We start from the raw sequence: 15,474 nt of genomic DNA, 5'->3' as shown, positions 1-15,474 counted from the left end.
AAAAAGCCGATTCAAAACAAAAATCATTAACAAGAACCGACAGATAAACAAAAAACAAAAACTAAAACTTTTTCAATACATCTATCTCCGTTCGAATTAATTTCTATTCAAATTTTTCCAGACGCAGAAGTAATTGTATTTCTAGCTTCTCCAAAAGGTAATTGCATCATATCAAAGAACAAAATCAGATGAACAATTGTTTAGGATTATGATTATGTTTTTAACCCTAATAATTTTCAAAAGCTGATACTATCGCTGAGTGTGACGAATGAACTCTGATTGCGGTTTTGAGCGATAAAATTTTCCTTTTTCTCTAAAATTGGAAACCCGAAAAATTATTTACCACCTTTTTACATTACCCGAAAAATTATTTACAACTTTAGCGCAATTTTTTAGCAGTTTACTTGTGTAGAATTTGTTTTTTTAAATCGGTAACTTTTTATCTCCGCTTTTTTGGTAGCTTTGAAGAGTTTATTAAACGTTTAAGAAGTGAAAGGAACTAAATTATTAAATTCCACCGCTACCAACAATACCGGACAGAAAAAATTCACCGCCAATCAATACGAATTACCGCTAATCTTCGGTGCAATTATTGCACTAGACCGATAGTTAAGAACTAGGCGTGTGAAAAAAAAACAAAGCTCGTTGAAAAATGATATCACTAAGTGGCTAATGTTTGAAAAGACAAATTTCAATATAATTCTCGTTCTCTGTAAACGAGAGACACAATTTCGCCACCATTTCCAATTTATCCTAATCATTTTCTACTATCGGTTAGAGTTACCAAGAAGTGGAAGTAAGTTAATTGCACATTGTTAAAAGGCTTAGTATTCTAGCTTGTTAATTTGCGAGCTAATATTTATGGATAAACGCAATCCAACACTACCTTTTTGAGGATGTAATTAATCTGAAACTTTATGGCCCAAAAATTAGGTTCTACTTCTTTTCACCCCGATTCATTTAACCCCGCATATTTTAACCCCGTATCTTTTAACCCCTCTATCATTTAACCCCTGTATCTTTCATCCCGCCAATTAGCAGTCGACATTATAGGCATATTTTGTCATAATTAAATATATAAATTAATCCCATTTTCTGTTGTGATAGTTTCATATCAAGTCCCACGGGCCGCTAAGGCATGACTATGGCCCGCGAGGCATGGCCGAATGATTATATTGCTAATTTAAATTTACAAAAGATTAAAATCGGGGTGAAATGATGGAGAGGTTAAATGATAGAGGGGTTAAATGATAGAGGGGTGAATGAATCGGGGTTAAATGACAGGGGGTTAAATAAATAGGGGTGAAAAAACGGGACACCAAAAATTATAAGTCGTTATTGGACACCAATTGTGCTTTTGAGCAGTTGTGGATAATTGCCAAACTGATAAACCTCTTCCTAATCCACAATTAGAATCGAGAAGGACATTTCGAAAAATAATCGTAATTATGCTTTCTTAAACTTGGAGCTAATTGGCTATATATTAGCTATAAGATGCTTCGGTGAAAAACGGTGAAAAAAATAACGCGCGGGAAGTATTCATTTATGGCGCGGAATTTAGTTATGAAGAATTGTCATTGGTTGTCACACTCGCGCCTATAACATGCGTCGGAGAACATAGTTGAATACATAATCAATTTTGAGGCAGATTTCAACTATATTTTTTAACTGTAACTAATTTCCATACACGCTTACGGCTCTATTCTTGCAACATGAGTCCATTGTATATTTACACGAGAAATAGGCCACTTGATGCGTACACAATAATATTTGATCGAAAGTTGTTTGTACTATCCTTTTCTCGTAATTCTACAAACTTTTAATGCTGGTTTCCAATTTTTTTAATATAAATAGATTGGAAAATAGATTGGAAAATTTAGCTTAGAGTTCCACCTAAAAATTTAAGCCCTGTAAAAATTGCTGAAGTTGCGTTTTGTAAAAGTGCTCCAAAAGAATCATTTCAGTTCCTACAGTCATTGGTAGGATACCCTGCAGGGTTTTCTGTTGAGTGAACTACCCGGTTGAGGTGCTATCCGGAGGTGACCTCTGATCAGACCCTGCCAGAACAAAATAACTTCTGATTAGACCACCCAAGACCAATTTTTCCACTGGTCTGACTTGAGTTGTAATAACGACTTGGGTCGTAATAATGACTTGGGTCGTAATAATGATTTAGGTCGTAATTGTATTTACTGCTTTAGCGAAACTTTGTTCACTGAAATTGACCATGTTGTGCAACAGTTATGCAACCATGATTTGCAACAGTTGTGCAACCCTAACAAAGAAAAATTCTGCTGCTTTAGATACGATAGGAAAGTAATAACTGATTGTGGCCCCGAAATTTTTATCACCAAAATTACGAAACGATTTAGACAGACTCTCTAAACAATTTGAAAGCTTTTGGATTAGGCTTAATTTATCTCACAAACAGAACCTGCTATTTAACTTGACGTACTGCCAAAGAAACAACAAAGCATGCAGTTTTTGGATGAGCTTGCTTTAAATATTGATAACGTTGTTTCAAGAAACGAGTCATCTGTTTTAGTGGGTGACTATAATATCAGCTATTTTAAAGATGTCGAAAAACAAAGTTTAGAGACCATTTTAACATCCTATAGTTTAGAAGTTCAGAACAAAGAAACTCCAAATCGTATCAGTAAAAAATTACCAGAAGTCTTATTGATTATATGGTTCCAGACATTTTTATGGTGAACAGTACTCTAGATTTTGACAATGCTATTAAAAGTGACCATTTTGATACATTAGTTTTTTCAAAATACAAAAAGACTACCAAACAGCAGAGCCCAATAAAAACGTTCTTAGGTGAAAACGATTATAAGGCAGAACAGTTTAGACAAACTTTTTATTCATGAAATTGAGATAAATTATATCAAACTTCCGATTTTGATGAAAGGTTTGATCGCTTTACTAATGCAATTGTTCAAGCACAAGATAAACACGCTCCGATAAAAAATTGTTTTATAAAAAATGAGAAAAACATATTTTTTCTATCAGAATAGTGGATATCTAATACCACAGCACAGCTGAAGATTAATTTCAAGAACGGTCAGAAACTCAAATATTTTTCTATTTTGTTAAGAAAATTCAAATTCTTCAAACTTATCAAAAGTTAAAAGAAGCCACTGAAAGCGACAGGAAAGAATGGTTGCTTTGTAACGAGATCAGAAACTCGAAAAAAAACACAGCCGAACAAAACATGCTGAAAAATTGTATTCAACGATTATGTCGAAGACCCTACAAAACTTTCCAAACTTTTGAACTAGAGGTTTCTAATACAAGGTGAACTTTCTTCCAAAGCAAATACGCTATACTTGAAGACCGTTTTCGTTTAGATTTGTCACCGACAAAGAATGCTTTGATGCAATAAATCACTTGGTAAAAATAAACCTCTCGTTTTATCTCCTATTCACAAATGGGCTCTTAAAGATGCGAGTGATATTGTTACTCATTATCTAAGCTAACTTGTGAACAACTGATAAAGGAATCTAACTTTCCCGAATGCCTAAAATAGCCCATATAATACCGTTTTTCAATAAAGGTGACCTTGAAAAACCGAATAATTGCAGACCAGTATCAATTACTTCCTCTCTCTCTCTCTCTCCGAAGTAATTGAAACCCTTATGGAAAATCAAATCAATGGTTAATTGAAAGTTAGTCGCATTTTCAATAGAAATGAAAATATTTAAAAAAACGAAAACGATCGACATTAGATTCAATAAAGTACGCAACAGAGTTCATCAGAAAAAAACAGAAGGAAACAAATTTGTAACAGTACCAATCCTTGATCTCCAAAGATTATGTCTCAATTAACGATGAAACAATAAACATCAAGCTTGATAATCTGGGCTTTAACATATCTGCACTGATAATTATTGGTAGTTTTTTATTGGATCAAGTACAGCCAGTGGTATTAAATGTTATTTTATTAGACAGTTTGAATTTTGAAAGTTTTGTTTCTCAGGGCACTGTTTTAAGACCTTTTGTTGACCAAACTTTATGTCAATGATATCCATGAACAAGTAGACAACAAAAAAAGAGCTAATGAATATGCAGAGGACAATGTTATTTTCACATCTGGCCATTCTATTGAAAAAAGCAAATACCGGCTCTCGTGTGCTATGAGAATAACCAATTATTTCAAGAACATCAACTGAGTTTAAACGAAACTGAGTTTAAAATTTTTAGCAAAATCGTAAGAAAAAATCAGAAAGAATTTCGAAAAACAAATGGCGCTCTGGTTGAGGAAAAACAAAAAATCAAGTACTTAGATGTTCATAAAGACATTAGATTAACATTCCACTGCGTAGTCAAATTTTTGTTGAATAAAATGGCGTTTGGAATAAACATTATCTTTACCAAGATCTTAATTGAAATTAATATTGAATGCTCTTGTTTTCATCCTTCTTCGTTACACTGCCTTAGTCATTCAACTGATTGGAAAAATTTTTCAGTGCCTTTTGAAAAACAAATCAACTGGGCTTTGGAAACTTCTTTTTATCAGCCGAACTTTGAATCAACCAAAGAATTGAGATTATAACATAACATTTTAACATTAAAATTTTTAATTGGAACCAATAGATTATTATGATTTGAAAAATTAAATCGGATGAGCTACCTCTTTTCCTCCCAAAGCTGGGTGAATTTCTTCCTACTTGGTCAATAGTACAATAACGACGAAAAGAAAATCTTTTCTGCAACTGTAAGCTCAAAGGCCAAAAATTTCAAAACTGTTTTACTTGTAAAACAATCAAGGATTGGAATGGTTTACCAGACTCAATAAAAAACAGAGAACAGAAACCAAATTTTACAAAAAAAATTGATTGTTTATCATTTTGAAAAACACAAAATAAGACCACACTTTTTCCGGTTATTTACTCATTAACTAATCCGTCTTGGCATAGTTTTGAAATCAATAGCACTTGTTTTGCTGGGATCAAACCTTGAAACAATAGATCACCCTATTAGATTTTTGGGTCGAATCTGTTATTAAAATTTTGTATTACAAAAATATTGTTGGTTCAAAATTTTAAATTGACCTTCATAAACATAAATATTTGTTCCATGTATAAATTACGGTAATATACAGTTCTGATTTGCGTAATTTGAATGTGTTTTCCTATACTGGTCAGAATTAAAGTTTTTCTTTTTTAAGAAAAATATTCCTAATCAGACCCTTATGCGCTCGAGAATCATTCCTGATCAGACTATTGCGCGCTTTCGTTTAGAATTGTCAACGAAAAAGAATGCTGTAATGCAGAAACATTACTTGGTAAATTTAAACCTCCTACATTGTGAACAACTGCCAAAATGAATCTTAACTTCTCAAATGCCTAAAAAGCCCATATAATACCGTTTTTCAACAAAGGTGACCTTGAAAAACCGAAAAATTGCAGCTCAGTATCGATTACTTCCTCTCTCCCAGAAGTAATTGAAACCCTTATGAGAAATCAAATCAACGATTATCTGAAATTTAATCGCATTTTCAATAGAAATCAATACAGTTTCAAGAAAAAGGATCTACATAAGATGCATTAATGTACGCAACAGAGTTCATCAGAAAAGAAACAGATGGAAACAAAACTGTAACAGCAGCATTCTTTCATCTCTCTAAAGCTTTTGTCTATAATAACCTTGAAAAACTAAGCATCAAGCTGATAATATGGGCTTCAACAAATCTGCACTGCAATTTATTGGTAGTTTTCTATCGGATCGAGTACAGCCAGTGATAATAAATGATATTTTTACACAGTTTTGATTGTGAAGGATTTTTTCCTCAGGGCAATGTTTTAAGACCTCTTTTTGTTCAATATTTATCTCAAAGATACGCATGAACAAGTAGACAGCAAACAGAGCTAATTCAATATGCAGAGGACAATGTTATTTTCACATCTGGCCATTCTATTGAAAAAAGCAAATACTAGTTCTCATGTGCTGTGAAAATAAACAGTTTTTTCAAGAACGTCAACTGAGTATAAACGAAACTGAGTTTAAAATTTTAGCAAAATCGTAAGAAAAAATCAGAAAGAATTTTGAAAACAGATGGCGCTCTCGTTGAGGAAAAGCAAAAACTCAAACAATTAGGTGTTCACATAGACATTAAATTAAGATTCCAGTGCGTGGTCAAATTGTTGTTGTAAAAAATGGCTTTTGGATAAAAAATCATTTCTACCAAGATCATCATGAAAACTAATCTTGAATGCTCTTATTTTGATTCACCTTCGTTACTCTGCCGTAATCATTCAACCATTTGGAAAAATCTTTTAGTGTCTTCAGAAAAAAAAATCAACTGAGCTTTGAAATCTTCATTTTATCAGCCAAAATTTGAGTCAACAAAAAAATTGAGATTAGGACATAATATTTTACCTATTAGACTTTTCCTTGAAACTGAAAGATTATTATTTTTTTGGAAAATTAAATCGGGCCATCTACCTGCTTTCTCAAAAATGGGTCAATCGCTTCTTACTTGGTCAATAGTAGAAACACGCCAAAAATCAAACCTTTTCTGCAACTGTAAGCTCAAAGGCCAAAAATTTAAAAACAGTTTTACTTGTAAAGCAATCAAGGATTAGAATCGTTTACCAGACTCAATAAAAAACAAAGAACAGAAAAAAAGTTTAAAAAGTAAATTGATTGTTTATAAAATTGAAAAATACATATTAAGACAACACTTTTCTCATTTCTCAAGCAATCAGTATTGCAAAGTTTCGAATTCAATAGCACTTGTTTTGCTGGGATCACACCTTGAGACAATAGACCACCCTATTGGATTTCGGTGTCTAATCAATTATCAAAATTTTGAACTACAATAAATATTGTTGGTTCAAAATAGTATGTTTACTGTTATAAACATAAATAAAAGTTGCCTGTACAATTTACAGTAATACAAATTTCTGATTTGCGTAATTTGAATGTGTTTTCCTTTAGTCAAGAGAATTAAAGTGTTTCTTTTTTTCTAAATTACTTCTGATCAGACTGTTTTGCGCTCGAAAATCATTCCTGGTCAGACTATTGTGCACTCGAAATACTCTCTGATCAGATCAATTGTGCTCAAATTAATCGGATCAGTGAATGCTTTTCAGTATTAACGAATCTTTTTAAAATTGCTATAATATACTCATTTCATAAAAATTATTGTTTGCAGTATTAAATTGATCTAAGGAAAAGCCAAATTAAGGTATTGCTAGTGAAAGAAAGTAAAACTTAATTTTTTGAGAAAAATTTTTTTAGTATACCAATTGTGCATATGTCGGTCTCAGTGGATGAACTTAGACAGCTTTTCATAAGAAACGTCGAGGTCTGTAGTTATTCAAAATTTCCTCTTATCTTAATTTGTCCATGATGATTAAGAAGCTTTTAATATCACTTTCGGATCAGTGCCTCAAAGTGTGATAGGAAAGCCACAAGCAAGTACTCCACTTTGTGCCGGAACGTCCTTTGGGAGTGAGTCTTTTATAAAAAGAGATTTTTCACTGAAAGTTGCTTAAGATTTAAAAACTTTTTCAATTACCTTTTTCTTTTAAATTTCGCTTTTCAAAAGATCTTTTAAATCCCCTTCTTTCTTAGCTTTATCTTTGTAAGTAGCTCCTTTAAGTTGCTCTCTCTTTTAACTCAGAGCCTCATTGAGGCTGATTCTCAACATGAGCCAAATTGACAGACTTTTATCTGAGGCTAGAAAGACAGCCGAAGAATCAACACAAGATGAAAGCAGTTTTACTGAATTAAGGAATAAAAGAAAACGTTTCAGAAAAGTGCCAACTCCAATCAACAATGTAAGACCGATGATTGTTTCAATTGATCTTAGACCATCACACATTCAGTTTGCAAAAGCAATCAGGTCAAGGCTTCCAGCCGTCAAAATTATGCAAATAAGAGAACTGAAGAACAATACCGACTTCTTTATTCAGCCAGAGGACCTCAATTCAAGAGAATGCTTGATGCTGTCACTAAACGTAAATCAGGCCTTTCCAAATGCCAAATTGAATGCCAGGAATACACTTCCTAAGCCTAAAACTAAACCAAGTTTCGTCATTGTAAACGTTCATCACAGCATTACCGAAGATGAGGTAATAGAATAACTTTTAACTAACAACGCAATGAACGTCACCAAAGTTTCACTAATAACAAGTCGAGCAACGGGCCAACCAAAAAAATTACTACGCGTGATTACGGAATCAAACAATCAAGTCAACGCAGCTCGGCGTCAAGATAGGCAACGCAGCTCGTCAACATGGCGTCAAGATAGGCTGGCAGCTATACCGTAGTGAAGCAATCCGAGAACTACCACATGTTATGCAATGTTTCAAATGTCAAAAATTTGGCCACTCAGCAAATGATTGCACTAATGCAATTCGATATCTTCGCTGCTCGCAAGATTATAGTGCCAAATGCTCAAACTGTGGCGGTGCTCATGCGACAGTTTATCGAGGCTGTCCAGCATATCAGCATTAGTTAGCAGAGGCCTCAAAAAAGATAAATGAGAACAAATTCTCAGCCGTAGCTAATAAACTGAATTCTCAAGCAAAGACTGGTGTAACGCCATCAATTGAAAAAGATGCTGTTCTAGTTGCTGATGTTTTGAGCAAGAAACAGCGACATAATAAATATTGTCTCTAACAGCGCCTCACGTATCTGCAATCAAAACATTGATGGTCAGAGAATACATGACAGCATAAAAAGCGCAAACACAGCTCCTTTTATTTCAATTCAAACAAACAATTTACCAAACAGCCAAAACATTTCGCAAAATGGATAAGCTCAAAATTTTGCAAGGGAACTGTCGTGGCCTGAACAACGAAACAAGTGATCTGATTTTGTTTTCAACAGAAGAAGAAGTAGATGTAATTTGTTTGAATGAAGTTAAGAACTGGAAAAAAACAACCTCCCTCGACATTTACATCGTTGCAGCGGAAACCTTCAGCAACGGTCATCATGGCTCTGCTGTCTTAGTGTAGAACAGCATTGTTATCAAGCAAATAGAACCAGTAGAAAAAGAAACTGATAGCAATGGAAGAACACTATAAACACTTAAAATTTGCCTTAAGTTGCCCTCTTTCGATAATTTTTGGATGATAACTGCTTACAATTTCCCTGGAAGGCCGCTTTCGACCGATAAAACATTTTCAGGAAAGTTGAAAAAAAAAGTCTTCGTGTGTGGCGACTTCAAAGCTCCCCATCGTGAACTAAACTGATCCTGCAATTTTGAAAATGGGGAGCAGCTACTAAATATTATTAACGAGGGCACTTTTAAATTGCTGAACAGCGGTTATCACACCAATCAGTCGTTTGACTGAAAATGCAAAAATATTTTAGAACGACACTTTTGCGATAATTCACTTTTTGCGCATTTTAACGACTTTAAAGTATCAGGAGATTTAGGCAGCGATCACAAAGTTACAATTACGACCCTTGAACTGAAAAAAGGTGAAGTTTTTCAACTAAAAACAAAAATCAACTACACAAAGTTTAGAGAACATGCAAGAAAATTACACAGATCATCAAATCTCTGGCCTGTGAAGTATCCAAAAAAATGAAGAGTTCCCCTACAGCGTTGAGACGCAAAAATTGCTAAAAATGAGGAAAAAAGGCGAAGAGTGCTCAAAATAGCCGTTGGCGATCACTTTATCTCTTTAGGAACGGAGATAAATTACCTACAGAAAGAAATTAAACGATCAGTGATGCGATCAGAAAACAGAAAAAGAGCAAAGGCTTGTGATAAGGGTAGCAAAGGCTTCTGGAAAGCAATAAAAGAACTAACTAATAAAAACGCGCCCAAACAAAAAACAGCAGAATACCCAAAATTATTCTAAAAAAGTTGCGTGGCGGTCATCGACAAGGAGAAAAGTGAAATGTTCAAACAGCTGCTAAAGGACACAATGAGAAATCACGAAACGGATTCATCAATAATTTTTGAACTCTGCGACAAAATTGAAAAAGAAACAGAAGCAATAATAAATACAAATGAAGATAATGAACTACTTGACATTGTGGTTACAACAAAAAAATTGATGAAATCTTGAAAGAGACGAGAAAACATGCCCTGGGCTGGACAAAATCTGCTACAAAATCCTTGATGAACTACCCAAGAATGTTAAAGCCGTTGCCTGTCTCCTCATATCTAGCTCGATAAACAACTCGTTCGTTCCAGTTAACTGGAAAGAGTCCCAGATAAAATGATACCAAAACAAAACAAAGACCAATCGAAGGCTGAAAACTACCGACCCATTAGTCTTACAAATTGCATAGCCAAAATATGTGAAACGGTTGTGAAAAATATCGTTATAGAATATTTTGAAAGATAAAATATATGCGGCGAGACTCAGAGTGCTTACAGAAACACCGCTGCACCACAGACAACCTCATTAAACTCAATCAGCACGTCAGTGAAGCCCTTCAAAGGTCAGAAATGTTTGGTTTCGTATGGTTGGATATCGAAAAAGCGTTCGATGCTGTATAGCGCCTAGGACTCGTGCACAAATTAAACTCGATAGGGCTAAACAATTCAGCCATAAGGTGGATAAATTCATTCTTATCGCAAAGGAATGTGTTTGTGAAGATAAACTGCACAGTCAGTTATAGTTTCGGCCCAACAGCTGGAGTACTTCAGGGGAGCGTAATTGCTCCCATTCTTTTTCTCATTTTCGTCAGTAGTTTGCCAAAAATAAGAACCCAGATCTCACAGTTCGCTGACAACTTTGCCCTCTACTATAGGTCACGATCCCCCAAATTAATCCAAAAATGTCTCCAATCATCACTGAATAGTCTAATCAATTGGTGCGACTCATTGAAAATCAAAACTAAACCAAATAAAACTCATTGCCCGATCTTTGAAAACACCTCAAAGAAAGAATCTTCTCTAGAGCTCATTATAAAAGGGATATCCATTCAGAAGACACAATCGATAAAATTGTTGGGTATAATTCTTACTCCACACCTCAAGTGGAATGAACATTGCAAAGCAAAGATTCAATACGAAGAGCGAACAGCAGGCTATTTCAACTCTGGAAGTTTAGTAACCTAAACGTTAACGAAGAAAGCCTAATTTTGGTTTACAAACCTTGGATCAGACCACTATTTCTGTGCTCAAATTCTTGCTGGCTGGATCAATCCCATGCGCTTGTCAATAAAATACAAAACGTTCAAAACCGATCCCTTCGAATTTGCTTCCGAAAACCAAGATGGTACCAGACTCAAAAACTCCACGAAGAGGCAAACTTGAAGTCAGCCAGGGAAATGCAGATTAAACTGGCTGACGGGTATATTCAAAGGGCAATCAAACACAGCATACTGTCTGTATCGGAGCTGATATAGAGGAAACGACAGTGCACTCAATTCTTGCAAAAGCACTCTTGATCATCTAAATTACTAAATCTTCTAGCTGCATACACATTAGACTAGTGGCTAAGATGACTGCTGAGAATAGTGATCAACTAAACAGAAGGAGGATCAATCCCAGTTTAATCCCGGAAATTCAATATCAAAGAACTTCATCTTTCAAACAACAGAAATGGGCTCAATGACAGAAGAAAAGCAAAAACTGAGAAAGGAAAACTAAGGAAACAGGAAAAAAAAGTATAACAGCAAACATGAAAACAGATTGACTGATAGTGCAAATGAAAAACTGGCAGTCGGATAACCAAAAGTAGCTGTCGAAAAAGGTTCAATAAAGTAAGCACAACTACGGTTCGATTCCAACTCCAGCAACTTTACATTTATTTTCTTGAGGCGTTTCCTCCATCCAATGAACTGCATCAAACTTCTAACGTCTTGAAGAAGAGGCATGTGGCGCAGTTGTCAACAAAGCGTGGATTATTAACGATAGAAAGAAGATTTCTTTTCTCCGACCCCGGTTCGAGTCCAGCTCAGTTGCCTCCAACTTTCCTTAAAATAAATAATTTTTCCCCGCTATATTAACAATATGGAAAACAACAGAAAAATCAGACGTGTTAAATGTATTCGGCCAGCCGCTTGCCTAGTCAATTTGGGGGCGAATACAATTCTGTCTTTGTCCTTCTCTGTCCATCTCATTCAATTGTCTTCATCTGTTCGGCCAGCCGCTCGCCCAGTCAATTCGGGGCTGAACAGATCACAGGCTGTCATCAATATCTCTATGCGTAGTTATTCACCAACATTTACGCCTTCTTTCGAAGCCTCTCATTTCTTCTTTGTTGATGAGTATTTTACTATTTTCTTCAACACTCCACTGATTTCAAAAGAAAACGTCTTTGAGATTAAACAAAAAATTCACTCTTGTGCTGCGCATGGTTTGGTTTCAGTGGTTTTATTGTTTAGGTTAGCGTAGCACTTTTTTTTATTAATTTCCTAATTCTGTCACTTTTATAATAATGCTTTTTTAAGTCAGAAACAACGTTTTTGTTTACTCTTTTTCTCCATCTCTTCATCAATCATAACCGTTGTTTTTTCTCACGTCAATCTTTTTTTTGACATCGAAGCAGGACTATTTGAAATCAGGGCCACCGATCTAAGTCCTAGCTATAATTGACTCAAGCGGACAGTAACATATTTGAATGAAAACTGAATTTTTGAAACATCATACAAGACACTTAGCGCGGACCGCTAATAAAACAGCACAACTGGGAGCTTCGGTTCGAAACAGTTCAAAACAGTTTGTCGATCTCCGTTTTAAATTCGCAACGACTTAAACATTGAAAGAACGAAGCTTTGGATCGAAAAGCCTGGAGAAACATAAGTCAACTTAGTGCAGTGAACTATTACCTCAAAGGAACAGAACATCAACACGCGTGGGTGCGAGTCCCACCCACGCCCATCGAGCATTTAAAGTTTTCCCATTTCATTTATATTGTCTTTCTGTTTTTATTCATTATACTTACCTGAAGAAACTATCACACTCATTTTAACCAATTTCCACGAGGGTAGCCAATAAAACGATCCACTAGCGTTTGTATACGTCAATTTCAGCCAACAGAAGGCCTCCATGGTACTTGAAATGGCTGAGTGCATCTGAGGCAGAGGAACTCTTCTACTGCAGTTATATAGAACTTTAGGTCCTAACAAGAACTTCTCAAACTCATTTTTTTATAAACTAAAAAACTTCTCTTACTGTGTATATAACTGTGTATATAACTTTTTTCAGCTGGACCCCTTTGGTTCTGATCAGAGCCATCATACTTTAGATGCTTCTCTGATCAGAATGCTTTTTTCGTTGCCTATTGACAGAGCCAACATCTCTGTGTAAGAGAAATTTGAACACCAAACTTAAAATAGTGTGAAAATAAAGTTTCACCGCCATGTTTATGGCAATCTTTACAACAACTCGCTCACTCACTGCTCGCACAGTGAAACGAGTGATTTTGTTTTCACCCTATTGAAACACTTTTCACCACCACTCTAATTTACAAAATCTATCTTTTCCATTTGTGCCCCCAGCCTAGTGGGTTCATATTATTTGCAACCCTAGACGCACGTGCCATATTTTCACATAATTATTTACTGTAATGACATGTGCTCTGTAACTGGGAGTACATAGCGTTACGGGGGGGGGGGGGGTTCACAAACGGAGAAGATCCCAAAAACGGAAAAGATCCCGGGTCCGCTGTAATGGTGGGCGGCTGTATAATTTTACAGCTATGTTATCCATCGACCAAATATTAGTTGATCAGACACTGGACTGACTGTTTTTTGTTGCTCTAGTTTCGATTGCCAGCAAGCAGCTGGAACAGCAATCCACCTCTATCGCTTCCACATCTGACTCAGACAAACATACAGGTGGAGTCGTGCAAAGATGTGGACCTGAGAGTGGAGGTGGAGGTGCCAGTAGTAGCGAAGGTGGAATTGGAAGCCAGAACGCAGCCCTGGTGGAGACCTCGACCTTATGATTCTAGGACTAATCTGAAAAAATAAAAGAAAAAAATTTCTATGAAGCTCTACACTCTTTTGGGGTTTTTGCAAGGCCTCTTTTAAATTAAAACACCCGGGTCGATTTTTTTCGCCCAAAAAGATGTAAGAGTGGGGCTGCAAGGGGAGGATTCTTTAAGGAAATGCAGCTCAAAGCTCCTAAATCTCTTTGGGATTCAATGGCCTGTCGAGGGGATTAAAATGATGTACGAGTGAGGGGGTAAAAGATAAATTACCCCCTCACTCTTACATCAATCTACCTCTTCCCCACTCTTACAACAAAATGGGTGGAATTTGTTGTAAGACCCGGGCAGTCGTTTTGTACAACCGCGCTTGTTAATATTTGGGTGTAGTGTTAAAGTTTACCAGAGCTCTTGAAGACGACTGATGATAAACTTCTTTAAACATTTTCGGACATTTTTCTAAGGCAAATTGACTCTGAAGCCATTCAAATGCATTTTGCCGAAAATATTGCAGAAGCTCAATGAGACAAGATTTGATATATCTCGTTGAGGCGTTGATATGATCTATCCTTGAGAAAACAACAAATTAACTAATCTTTTTGATCCTTAAAAAATAGTTTTCAAAAATCTTTTTTTTCAACAGTTAACCTCTATTCGAACTGATATCTCATACCTTACCATTTTTTTACAGCTAAAATTGGACAACTCTTCCGCGAGATCCCCAAAAACAAACCAGATAGGTTCAATGGCATCTTTGCAGTGTCGAACATTGTAATCAATTGTATTTTTACAATCTTCGTATTTTTTTTACTATTGTTCGGTATTGGCACTACGAACAATTTGTTATTAGAATATTATTAAACATATGCACTTCAAACAAATAACATCTTCGCAATTTTTCGAACAAAATTGATATTCTATAAGGTATAAGTCTTTGTATGAAGTCTTTGCACGCGATCTTGTTTAAGCATCCCTCGTTTTGCCGAGAGTATCAATGTCTTGACTTTTTAAACAAGACTTATATTTTTTGGTATCAATCAGCCATGATCAGAAGATTTGAGATGGTAATTACTCGTTATGAAAAGTGATCACCTTGTGCTGGCTGAGCTTAATAAGTCAACAACCAAATTGAGTATCGCTTCAAAGCCATTTCAAGCAGTAAAGATAGAATAGAATGACCAGCTAAATTTATCGAAGCCATATGGATTTGTTCACTTTGTTCCACAATTATATTCAGTAACTATTATTAGTACGTAATCATCAAACCTGAAGTGATTTACAACCAATCAGAGAAGCAATTTTGACATGTACGGCGGTATAAATAGAGCTTGAAAAACTACCAAAAATCAGTTGAAACTCGTTAAGTTTGTTTTTAAACTAACATACAGTGCGTATTGAATCACACTTTTTTGAGCGGTAAATTGCTTGTTATCGTGTTTTGTTTCTGTAGATCATATTGGTGATTGTACAGAATTAACTTGACTTTGACTTGTGAAAAGCGAATTAACTTTGATTTTCTCAATCTTTCCTTCTGAGGAACGAAGTTCCTATGTAAGAGAAACTTTGTTGAAAGCCTAAAGTCAGTTTTTTTTACTGGCTTTAACGAATCCTAGCATAG

The 15,474-nt window shown here is 35.3% G+C and overlaps 1 protein-coding gene across 1 annotated transcript in view; it reads left to right on the top strand.

The window, feature by feature from the left end:
• Nucleotides 1-13,874, top strand: part of LOC142349740 (uncharacterized) — a 30,363-nt gene extending 16,489 nt beyond the window's left edge. The window contains exon 4 of the mRNA XM_075401482.1: nt 13,690-13,874. Coding sequence (XP_075257597.1) covers nt 13,690-13,874 — 185 coding nt within the window. The remainder of the gene's footprint in view (nt 1-13,689) is intronic.
• The last annotated feature ends 1,600 nt before the right edge of the window (nt 13,875-15,474 follow it).

The sequence above is a fragment of the Convolutriloba macropyga genome, chromosome 11, assembly GCF_964194025.1.
Source record: "Convolutriloba macropyga chromosome 11, txConMacr16.3, whole genome shotgun sequence".
NCBI lineage: Eukaryota > Metazoa > Xenacoelomorpha > Acoela > Convolutidae > Convolutriloba > Convolutriloba macropyga.
This window is presented reverse-complemented; position numbering and strand designations above follow the sequence as displayed.